The sequence below is a fragment of the Anomaloglossus baeobatrachus genome, chromosome 5, assembly GCF_048569485.1.
Source record: "Anomaloglossus baeobatrachus isolate aAnoBae1 chromosome 5, aAnoBae1.hap1, whole genome shotgun sequence".
Classification (NCBI taxonomy): Eukaryota; Metazoa; Chordata; class Amphibia; order Anura; family Aromobatidae; genus Anomaloglossus; species Anomaloglossus baeobatrachus.
In genome coordinates this window covers 342,462,049-342,489,997 of record NC_134357.1, presented here as the reverse complement: position 1 = coordinate 342,489,997, position 27,949 = coordinate 342,462,049, and the positions used below count along the sequence as shown (strand labels likewise).

The 27,949-nt window shown below is 44.9% G+C and overlaps 1 protein-coding gene across 1 annotated transcript in view; it reads right to left on the bottom strand.

The window, feature by feature from the left end:
- The window catches only part of GGT7 (gamma-glutamyltransferase 7), a 92,724-nt gene that overhangs the window by 17,717 nt on the left and 47,058 nt on the right, over nucleotides 1-27,949 (bottom strand). The window contains exons 4-7 of the mRNA XM_075349865.1: nucleotides 19,915-20,029; nucleotides 13,497-13,564; nucleotides 13,056-13,129; nucleotides 1,701-1,894 (exon numbers count right to left, since the gene is read on the bottom strand). Coding sequence (XP_075205980.1) covers nucleotides 1,701-1,894; nucleotides 13,056-13,129; nucleotides 13,497-13,564; nucleotides 19,915-20,029 — 451 coding nt within the window. The remainder of the gene's footprint in view (nucleotides 1-1,700; nucleotides 1,895-13,055; nucleotides 13,130-13,496; nucleotides 13,565-19,914; nucleotides 20,030-27,949) is intronic.

Sequence of the window (27,949 nt, the reverse complement as noted above, 5' to 3'; positions counted from 1 at the left end):
GTATTACTGCCACAAGAGTGACCAAAACCAGATAGGAACACCACTATTAGATGGAGTTTTGGATAGGCACAGTTTACAAGGATTATGGCCCTCAAATTAGTAACAGACCGGCAAGTTTAAGGCTCCTTTCAGATTGCGTTTTGCCTTACGTTCACAGGTCCCGTCGGGGCATCCATCCGAACCGCCCTTCCCCCACCCTGCAAAATGTGTTTCAGACGCATGCGCCGGCAGGGCCATTGACTGTAATGGAGCACACTACATTAGCGTGTGCTCTGTCTTGCACAATTTTTGCACATATACGTTTTCTAGAGATGGACACCCGAATGTAGACAACTACGTTCAGGTGTCCGTCTGCAAAAAACGTATATGTACAAAACAGAGCACACGCTAACGTAGTGTGCTCCATTAAGTCAATGGCCCTGCCGGCGCATGCGTTTGAAACACGCTTTGCAGTGTGGGGGAGGGGCGGTTCGGATGGATGCCCCGACGGGACCTGTGAACGTAAGGTAAAACACAATCTGAAAGGAGCCTAAAGCGAGCTTTACACGCTACAATATATCTAACGATGTGTCAGCGGGGTCACGTCGTGACGCACATCCGGCATCGTTAGTGATATTGTAGTGTGTGAAACCTACGTGCGATTGCGATTGAACGAAAAAACGTTGATCGCATACACGTCGTTCAATTACTAAAAATTGAACGTCCGGTTGTTCAATGTTCCCGAGGCAGCACACATTGCTCCGTGTGACACCCCGGGAACAATGAACACATCTTACCTGCGTGCCGCCTGCAATGCGGAAGGAGGTGGGCGGGATGTTTACGTCCCGCTCATCTCCGCCCCTCCGCTTCTATTGGCTGCCTGCCGTGTGACGTCGCTGTGACGCCAAACGTACCTCCCACTACAGGAAGAGGATGTTCGCTGCCCACAGCGAGGTCGTATGGAAGGTAAGTACGTGTGACGGGATTTAATCGTTTGTGCGACACGGGCAACAAATTGAACGTGCCGCACATACGATGGGAGCGTGTGCGATCGCATACGAGATCGCATGTGTAATTGTAACGTGTAAAGCAGGCTTAAGGCTATTAGCTATTATGCCGAAGAAACTTCTATGCTCAACATCTGACATGCTGGATGACTCAATAGGACCCCACAGAGATCATGTGGACAGTCACATAAATGGAAACAACACCTATGAGACTAGACTGTGACCTAATGAAAAATCTGTACAAGGCAAGATGGGATCCTAAGATTAACTAACGCAGACTAGACTAGGATCCTTAAACTAGACTAACGCAGTGTCATTCTAGCCCTTAGCTGGCCAAGTTGGGGACCTTGCCGTGAAAACAGTGTCTCAGAAGCGAGCTCAGTAATTGTATCCTATTCTCACATTTCATCCTATATCTAATCTGATTATAGCACATAATCAGCTGGCAATGGCAGTACATTTTACATGAGTTTACGAGCATATGAAATGTTAGCGAGTCTGGGTGCTTTATTCTTGCTCCACCATTGACACTTAGTTTGCTGGAACAGTTTGTAAGAGATGTCTAATAGAATATGCTGGATATTTTGAGATTCTACAACAAATGCCACATTTATATTAACAGATAATTCTTAGCATAAAGAATAATTCTTAGCACAAAGCCTGGATTCAAAAAACAGCTTCTAAAGTAAGCATGTCCTCATTATCGTGTCTCACCTCATTCACCATTTCTCGTGTTAAGTTGCTTGAATAAAATGCATCTACCCCTCTTTTTGCTACATCATGGAAAATGGCGGCCATATCAAGCCTTCTGACAAATGTTCCCGTTGTTAGAGGTAATCCATGTGGGAAGAAAATATCTTGAAAAGTGTTTGATAGTTCATCTTCTTTCAAATCACTGATGGCCTTAGCTGTCAAATTGAGATAATCCAATGGTCACTGTGGTTTCAACAAACTTTATATAAAACAATAGTACATACAAATATATGAATCTTCGTAACATATATTTGGAATATTCATTAAAATATGCTTCTTTATGCTCATGAGAAATTTCTCCCTCCTAAACGTTTCGAAAAAAAAATCCATCTTGCTTAAGACAACATAGACTGACAGCTCAATGAAGGATTAGATTACAGCTGCATATTGATGTCTATAGAGAGGAAAGGAGAAGATAGATAAGCAGGGTGGAATAGTGAAGCAGAGAGACAGAGAGATGGTGCTAGATTTGCAGCTACACAGCTCAGTATTGCTGTATAATGTCCCCCATGTTTCGGACACTATTATAAATAAGAGTCCTGTCCAACAGTCATATACACCAGGGGTCTCAAACACGTGGCCCTCTCAGGCTGCTTCTTGCGGCCGCTCCATTGCGGGCTCTATTGAATCGCCCACGGTTGACGCAATGAACTTCAAGAAATAGGCTGTAGAGGCGGCACGTGTGCAGATTGACGCAATGAACTTCAAGAAAATGGCCACAGAATCCTATCTGCGCACGCGCCGCCTCCGTGGCCATTTTCTTGGAGTCAGTTTCGTCAACTGCTTGAGATTCAATGGAACCCGCAGTCAACCAGCAGATCAATGGCGCCTGTCGCTGCAACACCCCCGACCTTCCGTCCACTGGCCCTCCTGAGCCACAACACCCCCTTCTCCGAGCCCGCAGCATCACCGACCCTGCCTCCTGTGACCTTCCTGAGCCACACCACCACCGCTGCTCCCTCCTGTTGAAATACTATAAGACGTACAAGGATTATAAGACGGACTCCCATTTTAACATTAAAAATTATTTTTCCTATTTTCCTAATCTAAATTTGGGGTGCGTCTTATAATCTGGTGCATCTTATAAAACGAAAAATACAATATATATATATATATATATATATATATATACAGTTAGGTCCAGAAATATTTGGACAGTGACACAAGTTTTGTTATTTTAGCTGTTTACAAAAACATGTTCAGAAATACAATTATATATATAATATGGGCTGAAAGTGCACACTCCCAGCTGCAATATGAGAGTTTTCACATCCAAATCGGAGAAAGGGTTTAGGAATCATAGCTCTGTAATGCATAGCCTCCTCTTTTTCAAGGGACCAAAAGTAATTGGACAAGGGACTCTAAGGGCTGCAATTAACTCTGAAGGCGTCTCCCTCGTTAACCTGTAATCAATGAAGTAGTTAAAAGGTCTGGGGTTGATTACAGGTGTGTGGTTTTGCATTTGGAAGCTGTTGCTGTGACCAGACAACATGCGGTCTAAGGAACTCTCAATTGAGGTGAAGCAGAACATCCTGAGGCTGAAAAAAAAGAAAAAATCCATCAGAGAGATAGCAGACATGCTTGGAGTAGCAAAATCAACAGTCGGGTACATTCTGAGAAAAAAGGAATTGACTGGTGAGCTTGGGAACTCAAAAAGGCCTGGGCGTCCACGGATAACAACAGTGGTGGATGATCGCCGCATACTTTCTTTGGTGAAGAAGAACCCGTTCACAACATCAACTGAAGTCCAGAACACTCTCAGTGAAGTAGGTGTATCTGTCTCTAAGTCAACTGTAAAGAGAAGGCTCCATGAAAGTAAATACAAAGGGTTCACATCTAGATGCAAACCATTCATCAATTCCAAAAATAGACAGGCCAGAGTTAAATTTGCTGAAAAACACCTCATGAAGCCAGCTCAGTTCTGGAAAAGTATTCTATGGACAGATGAGACAAAGATCAACCTGTACCAGAATGATGGGAAGAAAAAAGTTTGGAGAAGAAAGGGAACGGCCCATGATCCAAGGCACACCACATCCTCTGTAAAACATGGTGGAGGCAACGTGATGGCATGGGCATGCATGGCTTTCAATGGCACTGGGTCACTTGTGTTTATTGATGACATAACAGCAGACAAGAGTAGCCGGATGAATTCTGAAGTGTACCGGGATATACTTTCAGCCCAGATTCAGCCAAATGCCGCAAAGTTGATCGGACGGCGCTTCATAGTACAGATGGACAATGACCCCAAGCATACAGCCAAAGCTACCCAGGAGTTCATGAGTGCAAAAAAGTGGAACATTCTTCAATGGCCAAGTCAATCACCAGATCTTAACCCAATTGAGCATGGATTTCATTTGCTCAAATCCAGACTTAAGACGGAAAGACCCACAAACAAGCAAGACCTGAAGGCTGCGGCTGTAAAGGCCTGGCAAAGCATTAAGAAGGAGGAAACTCAGCGTTTGGTGATGTCCATGGGTTCCAGACTTAAGGCAGTGATTGCCTCCAAAGGATTCGCAACAAAATATTGAAAATAAAAATATTTTGTTTGGGTTTGGTTTATTTGTCCAATTACTTTTGACCTCCTAAAATGTGGAGTGTTTGTAAAGAAATGTGTACAATTCCTACAATTTCTATCAGATATTTTTGATCAAACCTTCAAATTAAACGTTACAATCTGCACTTGAATTCTGTTGTAGAGGTTTCATTTCAAATCCAATGTGGTGGCATGCAGAGCCCAACTCGCGAAAATTGTGTCACTGTCCAAATATTTCTGGACCTAACTGTATATATCTTCATTTTCAAAAAATGTCTGTCGTGTCATCAACCAAACAGCATCAATTTGCATTTGGGCTCCTCCACAGTCTAGTTTCCCTTACGATGACTTGTATAAAGGAGCCTGTTTTAAGATTTTATTATATTGTTCATGCAGTTTTAACTTATTTTTTCTATTTTGTATGATTTTACAAAGTAAAGACATTTTACTGTTGGTAATCATTACACATTTATGACTTTCCTATACAGTGTGTCCACTGTCCACCCATATCCTGTCCACCGCCATTAACGTGCGAATGGCGGCAGCTATAGGCATAGAAGTGGTGTCTAGGTATAGTAAAGTAGCCATGCGCTACACAATGAAACCACTTATAGGGCCACCTGGTGGAAAACAACAGAGTTAGCATTTTTATCTCAAAAACGGAACAAGGTAGAGAAAAAAAGTGAATTACAAAGTTGTAGGGCATCATCAATTCAATACGAATCGACACCATGCATACAGAAATGCTATGATTAGAACGTGTAAAATTCACAAGGCTGCAGACGTGAAGCGATACCTCATGGAGACCTTCCTACAAGTCATTAGGTATGGTGGCTGCGTGGAGTGGCCTCCACGTTCACCTGACTTGACCCCATTGGACTTCTTTCTGTGAGGTCACATCAAATAGCAGGTGTATACGACCCCTCCACCAACATTGCAGGACCTATGACGACGTATCACAGATGCATGTGCAAACGTGACACCTACCTTATTGCACAACGTGCAGCAAGATACAGTATGCTGTGCAGAGTCCAGATGTGCATTGCAGCTGACGGTGGCTACTTTGAGCATCAAACTTAAATGAGCGCCATATGCGTGACCAGCATTCAATGTTTTGGGGGGTCATGGGTTTCATATCATAATATTTCTGTATGCAAGGTGTCGATTCGTATTGAATTGATGATGCCCTACAACTTTGTAAATCACTTTTTTTCTCTATCTCGTTCCGTTTTCGAGATAAAAATGCTAACTCCCTTGTTTTCCACCAGGTGGCGCTATAGCTGGTTTCATTGCATAGCGCATGGCTACTTTACTATACCTAGACACCACTTCTATACCTATAGCTGCCACCTTTCTCAAGTTAATGGCGGTGGACAGGATATGGGTGGACACACTGTATAATGACTGGAAAAAAAATGATAAGCAAAAAAAGTAATTTACATAATGAGGGCAAACTATTAAGATAAATGCAACAAAATTCTAAGACAAAAACTGCCTGGTTAGCAGAATTGGGAGCATAAACTAACATGAGACCCCATGCCCCATATGTCAGGTACAAAAAAAGCCAATGAATATGCAGTATAGTCTGAACTTTTCAAATAGCATGAACTGTTAGGCTATGTGCCCACGGGAGCTTGCATCTGCGGATTTTGCCGCGGAAAACATGCGGATTTATCTGGATTTTCCAGATAAATCCTCAGGTTTTAGCATGTACAGTCACTCCCCATGTTATCCTATGGGACATGGGGAGTGCTGTGTCCACGCTGCGGAAAGTGCGGCTGCCGTACATGGTGCGGATGTCGGCATCCGCATGTATAATTGCATGTCAATTATTCATGCGGAATTACCTGCGGATGTCCCGGCCCTCCGCTATGGAGATAGAGGCCGGGACGTCCGCAGGTAAGCCGCATGAATGTCCGCATGTTTCCCGCAGCTATTTCGCTGTAATCTAGCAGCTAAAAATAGCTGCGGACGCCGGCGGGCAGCTGCGGGAAACATGCGCTCGTACCTGCGGATACATCCGCAGGTATGAGCGCCCGTGGGCACATAGCCTTAGGTGCTGTATCCGGCTGTATCTTAGGCGGATGTATCCGCAGGTACGAGTGCATGTTTCCCGCAGCTGCCCGCCGGCGTCCGCAGCTATTTTTAGCTGCTAGATTACAGCGGAATAGCTGCGGGAAACATGCGGACATTTATGCGGCTTACCTGCGGACGTCCCGGCCTCTATCTCCATAGCGGAGGGCCGGGACATCCGCAGGTAATTCCGCATGAATAATTGACATGCAATTATACATGCGGATGCCGACATCCGCAGCATGTACGGCAGCCGCACTTTCCGCAGCATGGACACAGCACTCCCCATGTCCCATAGGTTAACATGGGGAGTGACTGTACATGCTAAAACCTGCGGATTTATCTGGAAAATCCAGATAAATCCGCATGTTTTCCGCAGCAAAATCCGCAGATGCAAGCACATAGCCTTAGGGAAAATTGGCGCATTCTGCACTGTCTAGTTTAAGAATTTGTGAGTATAAGTGATAAATATGTCCCAATATGTCTCCACTTCACCAAGTTACAGGCAGGTAATATCCTCATGATCTACAATTCTATCTACGTCACCTGCAATGACCTTATTTATGAGCAAAAATGCGCAGAAGTCATAAAACATAAGGAGTTTAAGCCAAGCTGGTTCAACCAGTTCTACCTGGCACCGAGTGTTGACAAAATCTTGGATTTTATTTAATTAGTATGTACAGTATTTAGTTGGTAAAGTAATATCAGTCTGTAAGCCTCCAGTAATGTGAAGCTCAGTATATTTTTAAATAGGTAGAATAACAAGTAGTGATTGAGAAAACCAATTATCTGTCTGCTGATCTGTAAGACTCGCTGCATTCCCTCCATATTTTCCTGGGGTTCTGCAGAGGGGGGCATGCGTTAGATAAAGGGGAGGGGTGTTTTCCTTGCTTTGTTTTTTTGCCAACAGGGCAGTGGGTACAGATTCTTATAGCAAGATGCCTCCCTGCCAGTAACACTTATAGCAGCCCTATACACGACACTAAAGTCATCCCAAATAAACTCACAGGTCAGTAACTGCTGTGTAGATAATACGGCAGTGCCATTTGTTACATGTGTAAGATCTCACAATCAGGGTGCAACCTGTGCTGCTGCAGAGGGGCCCAAGAGAGAATGGGGTCCACTTTTACCACCAAAGCAGGTGGAATTGTGTAGTATAATGAGCTATTGGACTGTAAAGAGCCCAAGAAGCTGCAAAAACCCTAATACATGCCCTTATTATCTCCCGCCTGGACTATTGCAACCTCCTGCTCTGTGACCTCCCTTCTAACAGTCTCGCACCCCTACAATCTATTCTAAACTATGCTGCCTCACTAATCCACCTGTCCCCCCGCTACTCTCCGACCTCTCCTCTCTGCCAATCCCTTCACTGGCTTCCCATTGCCCAACAACTCCAGTTCAAATCCCTAACCATGACCTACAAAGCCATCCACAACCTGTCTCCTCCCTACATCTGTAACCTAGTCTCCCAATACTTACCTGCACGTAACCTTCGATCATCACAAGATTTCCTTCCCTACTCCCCTCACATCTCCTCTTCCCACCATCGCATCCAAGATTTCTCCCGTGCTTCCCCCATACTCTGCAATGCTCTGCCACAACATATCAGACTCTCGCCTACCTTGACAAGCTTCAAAGGGAACCTAAAGACCCACCTCTGCCGACAAGCCTACAACCTGATGTAACCCTCAGTCTGATATAGCGCTGCATGACCAGTTCTACCTTCACCTACTGTGTCCTCACGCATCCCTTGTACACTGTGAGCCATCGCGGGCAGGGTCCATTCTCCTCCTGTACCAGTCTGTGCGTTGTTTTCTTTATGATTACTGTACTTGTCTTTGTATACCCCTTTCACATATAAAGCGCCATGGAATAAATGGCACTATAATAATAAATAATAATAATACCGTGTTTTTCCAAAAATACGACCTCCCCCAAAAATAAGCCCTAGCAGGGATTTTCAGCATTTTCGGAGAAAGGCTTAAATATAAGCCCTCCCCCGAAAATAAGCCCTAGTTGCGGATCAATAATGAAGTGTCCATGCAGCTAAAAAAGATACAGATACTGCAGGACACTTCATTATACACAGCGGCACCCGGCAATCACTCACCCGACACTGAGCGGCAGGACCTGCGGTGATCACACACCCGCACACATCAGATCTCACACACACACACCAGATCTCACACACAAACACCAGATCTCACACACAAACACCAGATCTCACACACACACCAGATCTCACACACACACCAAATCTCACACACACACACACACACACACACACACACACACACACACCAGATCTCACACACAAACACCAGATCTCACACACACACCAGATCTCACACACACACCAAATCTCACACACACACACAAACACCAGATCTCACACACAAACACCAGATCTCACACACACACCAGATCTCACACACACACCAGATCGCACACAGTCAGATCGCACACACAAACATCGGATCACATGCAAACATCAAATCACACACACAAACATCGGATCGCACACACATCAGATCGCACACACATCAGATCGCACACACATCAGATCGCACACACATCAGATCGCACACACATCAGATCGCATACATACTCACCTGATCCAGAGAAACCGATCTCTTCTCCTGAGAGGCAGTGCAGTGGAGCGCAAGGAACAGGACCTGCGGCCGGACACGTGACTTGCTTCATTCCCTGCGGCCGTAAGTGCTGAATGTGATGTGTGTGTGTGTGTGTGTGTGTGTGTGTGTGTGCGAACGGCTGTGTTTTTCTGTGACCGGCTGTGTGTGTCTGTGATCGGATGTGTGTATCTGAGATCGGCTGTGTATGTCTGCGATCGGATGTGTGTATCTGTGATCGGCTGTGTATGCCTGCGATCGGATGTGTGTATCTGTGATCGGCTGTGTGTGCCTGCGATCGGATGTGTGTGATCTGCTGTGTATATCTGCGATCTGCTGTGTGTGTGTGTGATCTGCTGTGTGTATGTGATCTGCTGTGTGTCTGTTTTTCTGCGATCGGCTGTGTGTATCTATGATCGGCTGTGTGTGCCTGTGATCTGCTGTGAGTGCCTGCGATCTGCTGTGTGTGATCTGCTGTGTATATCTGCGATCTGCTGTGTGTGTGATCTGCTGTGTGTGTGATCTGCTGTGTGTGTGTGTGTGTGTGTATGATCTGCTGTGTTTGTGTGTGATCTGCTGTGTTTGTGTGTGTGTGATCTGCTGTGTATATCTGCGATCTGCTGTATGTATGTGTGTGTGTGTGTGTGTGTGTGTGTGTGAGATCTGTTATGTGTGTGATCTGCTGTGTGTGCCTGCGATCTGCTGTGTATATCTGCGATCTGCTGTGTGTGTGTGATCTGCTGTGTGTGTGTGTGTGTGTGTGTGTGTGTGAGATCTGCTGTGTTTGTGTGATCTGCTGTGTGTGCCTGTGATCTGCTGTGTGTGCCAGCGTGTCAGCTAGCAGCAGGGTAGGACGGCGTGCAGCACCGACCGGAGATCACAGGAGGACCTTGGAACCACGCAGACGTCCTGGTCTGGTGAGTATGAGTCTCCTGGGAAGTGGGGGGTCTGCTTTTTTGGGGGGTAAACTTACCCTCAACCGTGTTTCTCCAAGAATAAGACCTCCTCCAAAAATAAGCCCTAGTGCTTTTTTGGGGGGTAAAAAAAATATAAGACAGTGTCTTATTTTTGGAAAAACATGGTATATTGTTCTTGCACAGGTTCCCCCATCAGTCTGTGTCCATTCCTGCTCACTATCACATGCAAGGCCTCAAGTTTTGACACTAAGGATGGTACGGGAGGGTTACAACATCCCGCATAGCATGTCGATTGTTCAGCAATCAAAGGTTTATACCTGACTTTTGCAAGAAAGTTAAGTCCTTTAAGCTGGTGTCACACATAACGACGACGACAACGACGTCGCTGCTACGTCACCATTTTCTGTGACGTTGCAGCGACGTCCCGTCGCTGTCGCTGTGTGTGACATCCAGCAACGACCTGGCCCCTGCTGTGAGGTCGCCGGTCGTTGCTGAATGTCCAGCTTCATTTTTTGGTCGTCACTCTCCCGCTGTGACACACACATCGCTGTGTGTGACAGCGAGAGAGCGACGAAATGAAGCGATCAGGAGCCGGCACTGGCAGCTGCGGTAAGCTGTAACCAGCGTAAACATCGGGTAACCAAGGGAAGACCTTTCCCTGGTTACCCGATGTTTACGCTGGTTACCAGCCTCCGCTCTTGCTGCCAGCGCCGGCTCCTGCACTGTGACATGTGGCTGCAGTATGCATCGGGTAATTAACCCGATGCATACTGTAGCAAGGAGAGCAAGGAGCCAGCGCTAAGCAGTGCGCGCGGCTCCCTGCTCTCTGCACTGTGACATGTAGCTGCAGCACACATCGGGTTAATTAACCCGATGTGTGCTGCAGGAGAGCAAGGAGCCAGCGCTAAGCGCGGCTCCCTGCTCTCTGAACTGTGACATGTAGCTGCAGCACACATCGGGTTAATTAACCCGATGTGTGCTGCAGGAGAGCAAGGAGCCAGCGCTAAGCGCGGCTCCCTGCTCTCTGAACTGTGACATGTAGCTGCAGCACACATCGGGTTAATTAACCCGATGTGTGCTGCAGGAGAGCAAGGAGCCAGCGCTAAGCGCGGCTCCCTGCTCTCTGAACATGTAGCACAGCGACCTTATGATTGCTGCTTCTGCTGTGTTTGACAGCTAAGCAGCGATCATAACAGCGACTTACAAGGTCGCTGTTACGTCACCGAAAATGGTGACGTAACAGCGACGTCGTTGTCGCTGTCGTTTAGTGTGACACCAGCTTTACACTAAAATTAATGACTGCTCTAAGTGGTTTATCTAATATAAAGCTGAGTGTATGTATGTGTGTGTGTATGTTTGTGTGTATGTCCGCTAAAGGAATTTGCACCGTCACATTTACAATCATGAAATTTTGCACAGACGCCCCATGTGACCCAGGGAGCAACGTAGACTATGTTTTGACAGAAAAATTGAACCCCGTGCTTTAGGGGTGCTTCACACACAGCGAGCTCGCTGCCGAGATCGCTGCCGAGTCACGTTTTTTGTGACGCAGCAGTGACCTCATTAGCGATCTCGCTGTGTGTGACACTGAGCAGCGATCTGGCCCCTGCTGCGAGATCGCTGCTCGTTACACACAGCCCTGGTTCGTTTTCTTCAAAGGCGCTCTCCCACTGTGACACACAGATCGCTGTGTGTGACAGCGAGAGAGCGACGAAATGAAGCGAGCAGGGAGCAGGAGCCGGCATCTGGCAGCTGCGGTAAGCTGTAACCAAGATAAACATCGGGTAACCAAGGTGGTTACCCGATATTTACCTTAGTTACCAGCCTCCACAGCTCTCATGCTGCCTGTGCTGCCGGCTCCGGCTCTCTGCACATATAGCTGCATTACACATCGGGTTAATTAACCCGATGTGTACTGTAGCTAGAAGAGCAAGGAGCCAGCGCTAAGCAGTGTGCGCGGCTCCCTGCTCTCTGCACATGTAGCTGCATTACACATCGGGTTAATTAACCTGATGTGTACTGTAGCTAGGAGAGCAAAGCTAAGCGGTGTGCGCTGGTAACTAATGTAAACATGGGGTAACCATACCCGATGTTTACCTTAGTTACCAGTGTCCGCAGCTTCCAGACGCCGGCTCCGTGCAAGCGCAGCGTCGCTTGCACGTCGCTGCTGGCTGGGGGCTGGTCACTGGTCGCTGGTGAGATCTGCTTGTTTGACAGCTCACCAGCGACCATGTAGCGATGCAGCAGCGATCCTGACCAGGTCAGATCGCTGGTCGGATCGCTGCTGCATCGCTAAAGTGTGAAGGTACCCTTACAATTAGTCTCTAAAATCCTACCGCCATTAAACTGAATGGAGGTGGGAGCTATAGGTTATTAATAGCAACTGTCAGTGGTTGCTATAGGAACAAAATAAACTGTTAGTTGAAGCTTATGCGTGAGGTTATATGATGTCGGTGGAGAGATGGATAAAGAGACAGACAGACAGCCGGGCAAAGAGACCGCCCTTGAAAAGAGACCGCCCTGGATAAGAGACCGCCCTGGAAAAGAGACCGCCCGGCAAAGAGACCAACGGGCAAAGAGACCGACGAGCAAAGAGACAGCCCGGGAAAGAGACAGCCCTGGAAAGAGACAGACCAAGACAGATGGAAAAGAGACAGACGGGGAAAGAGACAGACAGACACACACAGAGACAGACACAGAGATAGAGAGAGACTGACAGACACAGAGATGGAGACCGATAGACTGATACAAATACAGACAGAGATACAAATAGTCAGACAGAGACATAGACACAGACAGAAAAGGAAAGAGACAGACAGAGAGACAGACAGACAGCAACACACAGACAGATAGACATACTGGGAGAGAGACAGGGAGACAGTTACTATCCCGGGCAACGCCCGGGTACTACAGCTAGTTTATAATAAAGGTTATTTAGTCAGGTAATCAACATGTGGCTGCCCATTGTTTTACTAAATTAAAAGTGTAGCCAGAAAGGGGTGATAGGTGCCCTTTCAGTAAATACTTTACTATCTAATATTATACAACAAATATAATGTCCTCCAATGTGACAAATAGAAAGGGCAAATATTATTCATGGCAATCTATGCTCCAAATAACAAAATACTTTTATCTTTTGAAACACTACTAATATGCTCCTTACCCAAGTCATGTGTTGTGTTAAATCCTCCACTGGCAACTTCTTCTACCTTCGATATGATATCCAACCATGGCAGCCTGAGGAAATAATTGATCCGTATTAAATTTGAATTGGACATGAAATGTATACATGATGTTTTACAGCTGAGATTGGAAGGTTAGAAATAGAAATTGAGACTGAGTGATAAAAAGCTGTGCACAATTGGATAGAGAGACAGACAGACAAATAGAGATATAGCAATAGATAGACCGACAAATAGAGATAGCGACAGACAGATAGATAGATAGACAGATAGATAAACAGATAGAGAGATAGATAGATAGATAGAGGGATAGAGATAGATAGATAGATAGATATAGATAGAGAGATAGATAGAGGGATAGAGAGATAGATGGATGGATGGATGGATGGATAGATAGATAGAGACAATTCTTGTGTACTTACTTTCCATACATATCGTGCGCTTTGGCCACCCCTTTTAACATGCCAGGAACACCAACCAGAATCCCCGGCTAACAGATGAAAAGTGAGACGACAAATAAGTAGACAGATATAATGACTTGAGATTTAGTTCTTATAAGTAAGACTGTACAAATATTTAATCATCTGTAAAACTACAGTATTGTGGAAAAGATTGAAGGTATGTGTGCGCACTGCAGATTAGGTACATACATCTTCTGCACTAAAAACTGCACCTTGCGGCAGCAAAAGGCAGCAAAAAATGCATGCTTTTTTTGGTGAGTTTTCGGTGCGTTTTTGGTGTCTTTTTTTGGCATGTATTTTTTTTCTAAACCCTTGCCTGGAAAGGCTAAAAAAAACGTAGTAAAAACACACCAACAATTGATTTTTTTTCTGCATTCAAAACTGCAAGGAAAAAAGAAGCAACGTGCACACAGAACTGGACAATTCTCATTGACTTTGCTGGTATTGGGATAGACATGTAGATTTGGACAACAAACTGCACGATAAACTGCATGGAATCTGCAACAAAAGGACTCAGTGTGCGCACACAGCCTTAGGCCCCCTTCACACGTCCGTGTCTCTGGTACGTGCTAGGTCCGTGCCTGTATGTACCGGAGACACGGGCACACGTATACCCACTAAAATCAATGGGTATATGTGCACGCACGTTTTCTGCCAGTGGCCTGTGCCTCCGTGTGGAGCAGATGTGTGCCGTGTGCTCCACACGGATACATGTCAGTGTTTCTCCGGCAGCACGGTCCCGCACACGTACCACACGGAAGTAGTGTGGATGCGGGTGCACGTGACTCGCGCCGGAGAAACACACGTGGAATTGTAAAAAATAAAAAACACATACTCACCTCCACGAGTCCTGCAGTCTCTGCCGCGGCTGTCACCTGCATCCATCCCCCAGTGATTTTGAACAACGCGTCTTCTTTACTGGGGGCCAGAAGCAGCGTCAGCGGGGCGTGGCCTGTGCCAGACGCTGTCATTCAGCACCACAGACAGCGCCGGATGATGCAGGTAGGCGGGGCTTTCCGTTCTCGGTGTGTTATTACAGATAACACACGGTGAACAGGAATGTGCCACAAACACGGCACACGGGGAGCAAACCACCCCTTTAACACGTACGTGAAAAAAACGGATCGTTTTTTTCACGGACGTGTGAAGGGGGCATTAGGGAGGTGTGGAAAAATGGTACAAAGTAAGGATGCTTTGAAAGGTAATAGTTTATTTTTATTTAATACTAGCTGGAGTGTCCGACGTTGCCTGGAATAGTAATTGTCTCTATGTCTATCTGTCTGTCTCTGTCGGTCTGTCTAGCTGTCTATCTCTGTCTATGTCTGTCTGTCTCTGTATGTCTGCCTGTGTCTGTCTCTTTCTCTGTCTGTCTATGTATCTACCTCTCTGTCTGTCTCTGTGTGCCTGTCTCTCTGTCTCTATCCATGTCTGTCTCTGTCTTTATCTGTCTCTATCTCTCTGTGTCTCTCTGTCTCTGTCTGTCTGTCTCTCTCTATCTCTGTGTCTGTCTGTCTCTTTCCCTGTCTGTCTCTTTCCCTGTCTGTCTTGCTCCAGGTCTGTCTCATTCCAGGTCTGTCTCTTTCCCCATCTGTCTCTGTCTCTTTCCCCGTCTGCCTCTTTCCTCGTCTGTCTCTTTCCCCATTTGTCTATTTCCCCATCTGTCTCTATCTCTCTGTTTCTTTCCCCATCTGTCTCTTTCCATGTCTGTCTCTTTCCCAGGTCTGTCTCTTTCCCTGTCTGTTTCCCTGTCTCTTTTCCTGTCTCTTTCCCTGTCTGTCTTTGTCCATCTCTTTGTCTGTGTCTTTTGCTGTCTGTCTCTTTCCCTGTCAACCTGTCTCTGTCTGTCTCTTTCCTTGTCTGTCTCTATACAGGTCTGTCTCTTTCCCCATCTGTCTTTGTCTGTCTCTCTGCCTGTCTCTTTCCCTGTCTGCCTGTCTCTGTCCCTGTCTGCCTGTCTCTGTCCCTTTCTGCTTGTCTCTGTCTGTCTCTTTCCCCGTCTGTCTCTTTCCCAGTCTGTCTCTTTCTCCGTCTGTCTCTTTTCCCATCTGTCTCTTTCCCCGTCTGTCTCTGTCTGTCTCTTTCCCCGTCTGTCTCTGTCTGGTTCTTTCCCCGTCTGCCTCTGTCTGTCTGTCTCTCTCTCTGTCTCTTTCCTCATCTGTATATGTCCCTGTCTGCCTGTCTCTGTCCCTGTCTTCCTGTCTCTGTCCCTGTCTGCTTGTCTCTGTCTGTCTCTTTCCCTGTCTGTCTCTTTCCCAGTCTGTCTCTTTCTCCGTCTGTCTCTTTTCCCATCTGTCTCTTTCCCCGTCTGTCTCTGTCTGTCTCTTTCCCCGTCTGTCTCTGGCTGGTTCTTTCCCCGTCTGTCTCTGTCTGTCTCTCTCTTTGTCTCTTTCCCCATCTGTCTCTGTCCCGTCTCTCTCTCTCTGTCTGTCTCTCTCTGTCTCTCTCTCTCTCTAACCGTCTTTTCATAGACATCATATTACCTCACACAGAAGCTTCTTATACTGTGATTGTCCTTTGTTCCTATAGCAAACAATCACAGCTCCTATTAATAACCTGTAGTTCCAGGCTCCATTCACTTTAATGTAGGCAGGTTTTTTGGAGAGTAACTGTAAAGCGTGTGGTTTAATTTTCCCTTCAAAGCACAGTTTACAACGTTCCCTGGGTCACATGGAGTGTCTGTGCAAAATTTCATGATTGTAAATGTGACGGTGCGCTTCCTTTAGCGGACATACACACACACATACATATATACATACATACATACACACATGTACATACATACATACACTCAGCTTTATATATTAGATATAAAGCTGAGTGCATGTGTGTATGTGTTTGTGTATGTCCGCTAAAGGAATCCGCACAGTCGCATTAACAATCACGAAATTTTGCACAGACACCCCATTTGACTTACAGTTACTCTTCAAAAAAACAGCCTCCATTAAAGTCAATGAAGCTGGGAGCTACAGGTCATTAACAGGAACTGTGATTGGTTTCTATAGGCAACGAAGGACAGTCTTAGTATAAGAAGCTTATGTGTGAGGTAATATGATTCCTGTGGAGAGACGGACACAGACAGAGACAGACTGAGAGAGAGACCAACAGACATAGACAGACAGGCACAGACAGACATAGGCATAGACAAAAAGAGAAAGAGGCAGACAGGGAAAGAGACAGAGACACAGACAAACAGACAGAGACAGGCAGGGAAAAAAGACAGACAGAGAAAGAGACAGACATGGAAAGACACACAGGGAAAGAGGCAGACAGACAGAGGCAGACAAACTGGAAAAAAGACAGACAGAAAGAGGCAGACAAGGAAAGAGACAGACAGGGAAAGAGACAGATAGAGAGACAGGGAAAGAGATAGCCAGAAAGACAGGGAAAAAGACAGACAGACAGGGAGAGAGACAGACAGGGAGAGAGACAGACAGGGAGAGAAACAGACAGGGAAAGAGAGACAGAGACAGACAGGGAAAGAAACAGACAGAGACAGACAGACAGATGCAGACAGGTAAAGAGACAGACAGAAGCAGACAGACAGATGCAGACAGGAAAAGACACAGACAGGAAAAGACACAGACAGGGAAAGACACAGACAGGGAAAGAGACAGGCAAAGAGACAGACAAAGAGACAGACAGACAAAGAGACAGAGACAGACAGGCAGAGACAGATAGAGAGAGACAAACAGAGAGACAGAGAAATAGACAAACAGACAGGAAAAGAGACAGACACACAGAGACAGGCACAGAGTCAGGCAGACAGAGAGATAGAGAGAGACAGATACAGAGACTGATACAGAGACAGACAGAGAGATAGACAGACAGGGAAAGAGAATGACAGACAGATGGAGAGAGACAGACAGACAAAGAGATATAGAGACAGCCAGGGAAAGAGACAGACAGACAGACAAACAGAGAAACAGAGACAGAGAGAGACAGACAAGACAGATAAAGACAGACAGACAAACAGAGAAAGACAGACAGACAGAGACTGGGAGAGAGACAGAGAGACAGTTACTATCCTGGGCAACACCGGGTACTAGAGCTATTCAGTTAATAAAATGCAAAGTGAATGAACCAAAGATAAATCTAAATCAAATCTGTATTTGGTGTGACCAGCCTTTGCCTTCAAACAGCCTACATTCTTCTAGATACACTTTCACACAATTTTTGAAAGAACTCGACAAGGAGATTGTTCCAAGGATCTTGCAGAAGTAACATCAGATCTTCTGTGGATTTAGGCTTGTGCAAATCCTTCTGTTTCTTTATTTAATTTCAGACAGACTTGATGATGTTGAGATCAGGGCTCTGTGGGGGCTGTATCATCACTTCCAGGACTTTTTGTTCTTCTTTATGCTGAAGAAAACTTTGAAGCCAATCCGACCCTCCTGATAGTATTTCATGATGGATAAGTATCTGCCTGTGTTTCTCAGCATAGGTACAAGGTCAAGTGACTTAATTATGCACAAAAGCACTGGACGGATGAGTCAAAATTTGAAATATCTGGTTGTACCAGAAGGCAGTTATTTCATGAAGGGCTGGATAGTGATTCAATGATGAGCATCTGCAGGCAGCAGTGAAGTATAGTAGAGGTTTCTTACCAGTAAAGGGCTCCATTTAAGCAAACTTGTTGGGGATTTGGTCAGTATTAATGTTATTCTCACTGCTGAAAATACAGGCAAGTAATTAAATATTTATTATGCAATACCATCAGGGAGGTGTCTCATTGGCTCCAGATTTATTCTGCAAAAGGATAATGACCCCGAACATACGTCCAATGATATTAAGAATTATCTTAAGCATGAATAAGAGCAGGGAATCCTGGAAGTGATGCTAGAGCCCTGATCTCAACTTTCATCAAGTCTGAGATTACATGAAGAGAAAGAGGGACTTGTGCAAGCCGACATCCACAACAGATCTGTAGTTACAGGTGAATATCATCAAAAAGTTAATTTATTTTAGTAATTCAGTACAAAAAGGGAAACACATATTATATAGTCATTAAAAACAGCGTGATCTATTTCAAGTGTTTATTTCAAGTGTTTATTTCTATTAATGTAATACTTTGATCTGCCCTGAGCTCAGGGCAGATCAAAGTGAGCCTGCGCAGGATCTAAATGTCAGCGCTTGTGCATGACGTAGGACGCGTCATGCACCCCGACTTCAGAAGAAGTAGGACAAAGATGGCCGAAAGAGGAGGTGCCGCATGGAGACACCCATCTGATCCATCTGCACCGTACCGACCATTTAGGTAAGTATTATACAGTCATTTTTACATTCTACACAGCGGCCTGGGCTCTTACATACAGCATGTTAGAATGTTGTATATAAGAGCCCACTAGTGGTGGCCACAGCTTAAAGTCACCAAATCTGGTGACAGGTTCCCTTTCAGCAGCAGTCTACTCCTTGTGAATCTCCCCCAAATATTTGAATGACAATTTCTTAAAAATCCTATGAAGGCTGCGGTTATCCCGGTTACTTGTGCACCTTTTTCTACCACAGTTTTTCCTTCCACTCAAATTTCCATTAATATGCTTGGATACAGCATTCTGTGAATGGCCAGTTTCTTTAGTAATGAACTTTTGTGGCTTACCTTCCTTGTGGAGTGTGTCAATGACTGCCTTCTGGACATCTGTCAAGTCAGCATTCTTCCTCATGATTGTATAGCCTACTGAACCAGACTCAGGGACCATTTTAAATGGTTAGGAAGCCTTTACGGGTGTTTTGTGGTAATTATTTTCATTTTCTGAGATAATGACTGTTGTGTTTCCAATGGCTGTAAGCCATAATAATCAACATTAACAGAAATAAACACTTGAAATAGATCACTCTGTGTGTAATGACTCTATATAATATATGTGTTTACCTTTTTGTATTGAATTACTGAAATAAATTAACTTTTTGATGATATTCTAATATATTGAGATGGACTTTTAGTTTCCCAAGATGTTTGGAACAACTTCCCTGCTGACTTCTTACAAAAACTTTAGAATCAATGCTGTGTTGAAGGCTAATACTGATTTGATTTAGATTTCTCATTTGTTCATTCACTTTATATTTTGTTACTTAATCTTCTATTTTTTTTAATGCATTCTTACTCTTCCACAGTTTTCCTCATCTGCCTACATGTTTTGCACAGTTCTATAGACTGCTAATTCCACTGGATTTTTGTGAGCAGATCTTGCCGTTTAAGGCCCCTTCACACCGGTCAATCATAATTCACAAAAAAGCCTATTCCCGATGATTGGTCAGTGTAGCCATACTTATTCATTGGCTAATTAAATCATTTACATGGGCCCTAAAATCGTGTTGGAAGCAGGTCATCTTTCTGATAAGCAGATAGTTATGGTTACTTGGAGAAGTATCTAAAGCTTACCTTGTGTTTCCAATACTGCAGAAAATCATTTTGTATTCCAGATGGTGCTGTCTCACGAAAATCAATGACATCTGTCAGGTTGTTTCTGATGTCATGGACCAGCATCACACCCCCACTGATAAAAAAATAAAAACCTTAGTTAAGTACTGACTATAGAGTTATATATTCTATAAAATTCTATAAAATAGGGGGCAGTGATGATACATACTTTTCCAAGCAAGTTATTTATTCAACAAAAAAATAAGAACATTTTAGACTTTTATAACAACTTAAATTTCAGGATTCTTTGGTCACTAGGTGTACACTCCTCCCATTTTTGGACAGATTTTTATTATAGTTGTCGCCCGGGTGCTTGGGTTCGGCATATTACGTGGTGAGGCTGGGGAAAACCTAGTGCTCATAGTGCACATTGGTACCAGTGATATAGTTAGAAGGAGGTGGAAGGTCCATAAAACGATTACAGGGAACCAGGAAAGACAATAAAGTCCAGGACCTCCAAGGTGGTGTTTTGAGAAATACTGGTGGTACTATCATCACTAGAAAGACAGCGGGAGCTTAGGGAGATAAATAAGTGGCTTACAAATTGGTGCAGGAAGGAGGGGTTTAGGTTCATGGAGAACTGGGATGATTTTACTGTTGGCTACAGGCTCTACGGTAGGGATGGGTTTCACCTCAATGGGGAAGGGGCAGCTGTGCTGGGGTTAAAAATGGTTAGATGGATGGAAAAGCTTTTACCAGGGTGGGAGGTTAGTTCTGAGAAAAAAGGGGATATACAGAGCAGACAGAGAGTGAAACAGTATAGGAGGATTTACGGGGGGGAGGGACAGGCAAAGAAAGCAGGAAGGCGAGGAGTAATAAATCTGCTAATGTGTTAATAGTATTAAATGTCGTCAGGCAAATGCAAGAAGTCTTGCAAACAAAATGAATTGGAGTCTCTTATGTCAACCACGGATTACGATGTGGTGGGCATTACGGAAACCTGGCTAGATGAAAGCAATGACTGGGTGACAAACATAGAGGTTTATACAACATTCAGAAAGGACAGGAAATCTAACTTAAGACTTGTGCTCAATAACGACATTGGTGGAAATGCGACAATGTAGGGTCAGTATGGGTAAATGTACACGGGGAGGGGAATAATGGAAAGCTGCTAATTGGAGTTTACTATAAACCTCCTAACATACCTGAACAAATAGAGGGTGAAATGCTGCAACAAATTAAAAAGGCAGCTAATAATAAAAATCGGGTCGTAATTATGGGGGATTTTAACTATCCAGACCTTCAATGGGACATAGAATCTTCTGGTTGTGCTAAAAGCTGCAAGCTCTTATCTACAATTCAAGACAATTACCATATTTTTCGGACTATATGATGTACCGGACCATAAGACGCACCTAGGTTTTAGAGGAGGAAAAAATTGAAGCAAAAATGTGAATATGATGCACATGGGGGGTATCAACTGATGACACTGCTATGAGTGTAATGTCCCCCAAATCTGTACTAATTTCCCCCATCCTGGGCCCCTTCCAGGTATATATGTCCCCCATCCAGGTATATAGTATCATCATAGAATCATAGTATCATGGTTTTTAAGGTTGAAGGGTGACTCTAAGTCCATCTAGTTCAACCCGTAGCCTAACATGTTGATCCAAAGGAAGGCAAAAAAAAAAACAATGTGGCAAACAAGTTCCAATGGGGAAAAAAAATCCTTCCTGACTCCACATACGGCAATCAGACTAGTTCCCTGGATCAACACCCTGTCATAAAATCTAATATACATAACTGGTAATATTACATTTTTCAAGAAAGGCATCCAGGCTCTGCTTAAATGTTAGTAGTGAATCACTCATTACAACATCATGCGGCAGAGAGTTCCATAGTCTCAGTGCTCGTACAGTAAAGAATCTTCATCTGTGATTATAATTAAACCTTCTTTCCTCAAGACGTAGCGGATGCCCCCGTGTTCCAGTCGCAGGCCTAGGTGTAAAAAGATCTTTGGAAAGGTCTCTGTACTGTCCCCTCATATGTTTATACATTGTGATTAGATCCCCCCTAAGCCTTTGTTTTTCCAAACTAAATAACCCCAAGTTTAATAACCTGTCTTGGTATTGCAGCCCACCCATTCCTCTAATAATCTTGGTCGCTCTTCTCTGCACCCTCTCCAGTTCAGCTATGTCCTTCTTATATATCGGTGACCAGAATTGTACACAGTATTCTAAGTGCGGTCGCACTAGTGACTTATACAGAGGTAGAACTATATTTTTTTCATGAACACTTATACCTCTTTTAATACATCCCATTATTTTGTTAGCCCTGGCAGCAGCTGCCTGACACTGTCCACTAAAGTGAAGTTTACCATCCACCCATACACCCAAGTCTTTTTCTGTGTCTGTTTTACCCAGTGTTCTACAATTAAGTACATAATTATACATTTTATTTCCTCTACCCAAGTGCATGACCTTACATTTATCTACATTAGACTTCAATTGCCACTTCTCAGCCCAATCCTCCAATTTACATAAATCTCCCTGTAATATAAAATTATCCTCTGTATTGATTACCCTGCAGAGTTTAGTATCATCTGCAAATATTGAAATTCTACTCCGCATGTCCCCAACAAGGTCATTAATAAATATGTTGAAAAGAAGCGGGCCCAATACTGACCCCTGTGGTACCCCATTATGAACTGAGACCCAGTCCGAGTACGTACCATTAATAACCACCCTTTGTTTCCTATCACTGAGCCAGTTTTTAACCCAGTTACACATATTTTCCCCTGTCCCCATTATTCTCATTTTATGTACCAACCTTTTGTGTGGCACCGTATCAAAAGCTTTTGAAAAGTCCATATACACAACATCCACTGCATTTTCCTGGTCCAGGCTTGAACTTACCTCTTCATAGAAGCTGATCAAATTAGTTTGACAGGATTGATCCCTCATAAACCCATGTTGATACTCTGTCATAAGGTTATTTTTCTTGAGATACTCCAGTATAGCATCTCTCAAGAAACCCTCAAGGATTTTACCAACCATAGAAGTTAAACTTACCGGCCTATAATTTCCCGGCTCAGTTTTTGTCCCCTTTTTGAATATTGGCACCACATTTGCTATGCGCCAGTCCTGCGGTACCGACCCTGTTATTAAGGAATCTGTGAAGATTAAAAAAAATGGTCTATCTATCACAGAACTCAATTCCTGTAGTACACTGGGATGTATGCCATCCGGGCCCGGAGATTTGTCAACCTTAGTGATTTCGAGGCGGCGGCGTGCTTCTTGCTGGGTTAAACAGGTAATACTCAAGGGTGAATTTATGTTATCACTGGTCATGTCATCTGCCATGGCATTTTCTTGTATAAAAACCGTAGAAAAAAAGTCATTCAGCAGGTTGGCTTTACCCTCATCCCCTTCCACCATTTCACCAAGACTATTTTTAAGGGGGCCAACACTATCGCTTTTCAGTTTTTTACTGTTTATGTAGTTAAAGAATATTTTAGGATTATTTTTACTTTCTCTCGCAATGAGTCTTTCTGTCTCAAACTTAGCTAACTTAATTTGCTTTTTACATATTTTATTTAATTTTCTATAATTATAGAATGCCTCATCACTACCTACCCTCTTTAATTCTTTTAAGGCTTTCTGTTTTTCTTTTATTGCTTCCCTTACAGCTCTATTTATCCATAGGGGTTTCCTCCTATTTCTAGCACGTTTGTTCCCATAGAGTATATTTTCAGGATGCTCATAAAAGTCTCCCATTTGCTTTGTGTACTTTTATTACTTAGTACATCATCCCAGTTTATTGCACTAAGATCATCTCTCAACCATTTAAAATTTGCTTTCCTGAAGTTTAGTGTCCTTGTAGCCCCTACACTATACATCTTACTAAAGAATACATGAAAACTTATTATTTTGTGATCACTATTTCCCAAGTAACCCCCAACTTGTATATTTGATATGCGGTCTGGCCTATTGGTTAGTACAAGGTCTAGTAGTGCTCCCCCTCTTGTGGGGTCCTGTACCATTTGTGAAAGGTAATTATCTTTCATTGTTATCAAAAATCTATTTCCTTTGCTGGAACTGCAAGTTTCTGTTCCCCAATTTATATCAGGATAGTTAAAGGGAACCTGTCATCATAAATTTAGCTTTAAACCTAAAAGTTTCCCCCTCTGCAGCTCCTGGGCTGCATTCTAGCAAGGTTCCTGTACTTTTTGTGGTGGCCCCTTTTAAACCAAATTAAATACTTAATAAACTTGTACCTTTTGCTATGTAAATTTTGTAAATCGTCCATGGGGGCGGGCTCTTTTGCGTCCGTTGCTGTTCCTCCAGCACATTGACGCCGTCCCCTCACGCTCCATTTCATCCATCAGGACGCCGCCCACTGCGCCCGAGGTGCCGCCCACGCCAGGATCGCTGGTGACGTGTGTCACAAGCACGAGATTATGGGCGGCGCTGTGATTGCATCGCAAGTGCCCGTCCATAATCTCGTGGACGCGCTTTCCCCCACTGCCTCCAGCGTTCTGCGCAGGCGCTCGCCGGCCAAATAACCCGACGTCACCTCCTTCCCATCTTACCCTGCAGAAGGCAAGATGGGAAAGAGGTGACGTCGGGTCATCTGGCCAGCAAGCGCTTGCGCAGAACGCTGGAGGAAGAGGGGAAAGTGCGGTCACGAGGTTATGGTGGGCACTTGCTGATGACACTCACAGCGCCGCCCATAACCTCGCGCCTGCGCAAAACGTCACCAGCGGTCACACGTGCACACAGTGCACAGTCCCGCTACAGTCGCATAGCGCATGCGCGGGACCACGGGCGCCCAGGGGCGGCGGCCTGAGATATGAAATTCAGCATTGGGGGGCGGCGTAAATCTGCTGGAGGAATAGCAACGGTCACCAGAGAGCCCGCCCCCATGGACGATTTACAAAATTTACATAGCAAAAGGTACAAGTTTATAAAGTATTTAATTTGGTTTAAAAGGGGCCACAAAAAGTACAGGAACCTTGCTAGAATGCAGCCCAGGAGCTGCAGAGGGGGAAACATTTAGGTTTAAAGCAAAGTTTCTGATGACAGGTTCCCTTTAAAGTCCCCCATAATAATTTCCTCTCCGAGACTCGCTGCTTTATCAATTTGCTTTATGAGGAGATTCTCTTCCATAATATTCGGCGTCTTATAACACACCCCTATCAGTATTTTATTATTCATTCTCGCCCCCTCTTATCTCCACCCATAGGGACTCTACATTCTCAGTACCCTCACATATGTTGTCACGCAGGATGGGTTTTAAGGATGATTTTACATATAGACACACACCTCCCCCTCGCTTATTTGTACGGTCATTCCTGAATAGGCTATAACCCTGTAAATTAACAGCCCAGTCATAGCTCTCATCCAGCCATGTCTCTGATATCCCCACTATATCATAATTTTTTTCCAACAATATTAATTCTAATTCCTCCACCTTATTTGTGAGGCTTCGGGCATTAGTGTACATGCACGTTACGTATGACTCTGTACCTCTATTCCTGCTTACTGTATTAACTGTCCTAACCCTTCCCCCCGTACCACCCCCAATTTCATTACTTGTGCCCTGGTCACTATCTGCACTACATTCCCATTCTATAAAGTGGATACCCTCGCCACCCATTCCTAGTTTAAACACTCCTCCAACCCTCTAGCCATCTTCTGCCCCAGCACAGCTGCACCCTCCCCATTAAGATGCAGCCCATCCCTAGCATAGAATCTGCCGCCAACTGAAAAGTCGGCTCAATTCTCCAGGAACCCAAAACCCTCTTTCCTACACCAATTCCCGAGCCACCTGTTAACCTCCCTGATCTCCCTTTGCCTCTCTGGTGTGACTCGTGGCACAGGTAGTATTTCTGAAAATACCACCTTGGAGGTCCTTGCTTTAAGCTTACAACCCTGAAATCATCTTTAAGGACATTCCACCTACCTCTAACTTTGTCATTTGTGCCAATGTGTACAATGACCACTGGGTCCTCCCTAGCCCCTCCCAGTAATCTGTCAACCCGATCAGCGATGTGCCGAACTCGAGCGCCAGGAAGACAACACACTGTTCGGCGATCCCTGTCTTTGTGACAGATTGCCCTATCTGTCCCCCTAATAATTGAGTCCCCCACTACCAGTACCTGTCTTGCCTGCCCTGCACTCCTATTCCCCCCCTTACTGGAGCAGACACTCCTCTGGCATTCAGAGGTCATGCCTTGCTGCAGCAATGCTACCCCTGTAATGACATCCCCCTCATCTGCCAAGTTTGCAAACCTATTGGGGTGTGTCAGTTCAGGACTAGCCTTGCTAGCACTTTTCCCTTTACCCCCCTTTCTAACTGTCACCCAGCTACCTACCTCACCGTCCTGCTGCTCCCTACTACGATCCTCCCCCACATCTGATCCAGTAAGCTGCTGCTCAGTGAGCAGCAAACTCCTTTCCATATGGCTAATGCATCTCAGAGGTGCCAGCTGCTCATTTAGATCCAGTATCTGGGCTTCCAAATGTGCAACTTGCGCACATCTCGAACAACAGTATGCACCCTCGAACGGCTTTTCAAGGACTGCATACATGAGACAAGATGTACACTGGATCGCATTAGCAATAGTGGAGCATATTTTCTATTGGAGATAACACTAAACAAATGTTAAGTAATTAAACAACTAAATACAAACAATTCTACTCACACTTACTTTTGCTCACACTTTGTTTACTCACGCTCACAATGAAGAAGTCGGGCCAAAATTATCCTCGCAGGACTCCTCCCTTGGTTTTCAGAAGTCTTCCTTCCGGCTGTAACGGCCAAAACCCGGTTCTAATTGAGCTCGTGGTGACTCTTCACTTATCCCAGAAGGCACTGGGAATATGCAAATTATCCTCGCAGGACTCCTCCCCTGGTTTTCAGAAGTCTTCCTTCCCCTGTAACGGCCAAAATCCGGTTCTCCTTGAGCTCGCGGTGACTCTTCACTTATCCCAGAAGGCACTGGGAATATGCAAATTATCCTCGCAGGACTCCTCCCCAGGATGTCATACATCCTGGTATATTTGCTCCCCATCCTTGTCCCATCCTGGTATATATGATCCCCATCCTGGGCACATCCTGGTACATATGGCTCTCATCCTTTTTATATATATGACCCCATCCTGGTATAAATAATCCTCATCCTGGCATACTGTATATATCCCCATCATGGTCCCATCCTGGTTTATTTGCCTCCCATCACACCACACACATAAATAAAACAATTATACTCACCATTCCTCTGCTCCACCGGTGCGTGGTGTCTTCTGATGCCAACAAGTCACTTCAGCGTCTAAGCGAGGCATTACATGACATCAATGGCATGCACCCCCAGTTACACACCAACGTCAACTGCCAGAATATTTTGTACTCCCCATGCCCGGGATTATGGGCATGGAAAGCAGTGAATATTTGTTTTCTAAAATAGCGGATACAAGTGGACAACTGCTGGAAGCTGGCGACTGTGTGATGACGTGTGCCCGCTATGAAAGAGAATGAATATTCACTGTTCCCCACACCCATAAAGCTGCCAACCTCTCGGCGCCGGCTTCAGTGCAGATAAGTGGGCGATTATGGTCATGGGGAGCAGTGAGTATACATTTTCTTTATTAGTTAACTCAAGTACCGGTTCCGGCCTCCTGTGACCTGCTCCTCCACTGCAGCCCTCCCCCACAGCCACAGCCGGGTACATCCAGACTATAAGGGCCGCTTTACACGCTACAACATCGCTAAAGCGATGTCGTTGGGGTCACGGAATTTGTGACGCACATCCGGCCGCATTAGCGATGTTGTTGCGTGTGACACCTATGAGTAATTTTGAATCGTTGCAAAAATGTTCAAAATCGCTCATTGGTGACATGGGGGTCCATTCCCAATTATCGTTGCAGCTGCAGGTACGATGTTGTTCGTCGTTCCTGCGGCAGCACACATCACTATGTGTGACACCGCAGGAACGAGGAACATCACCTTACCTGCGGCCGCAATGAGGAAGGAAAGAGGTGGGCGGGATGTCACG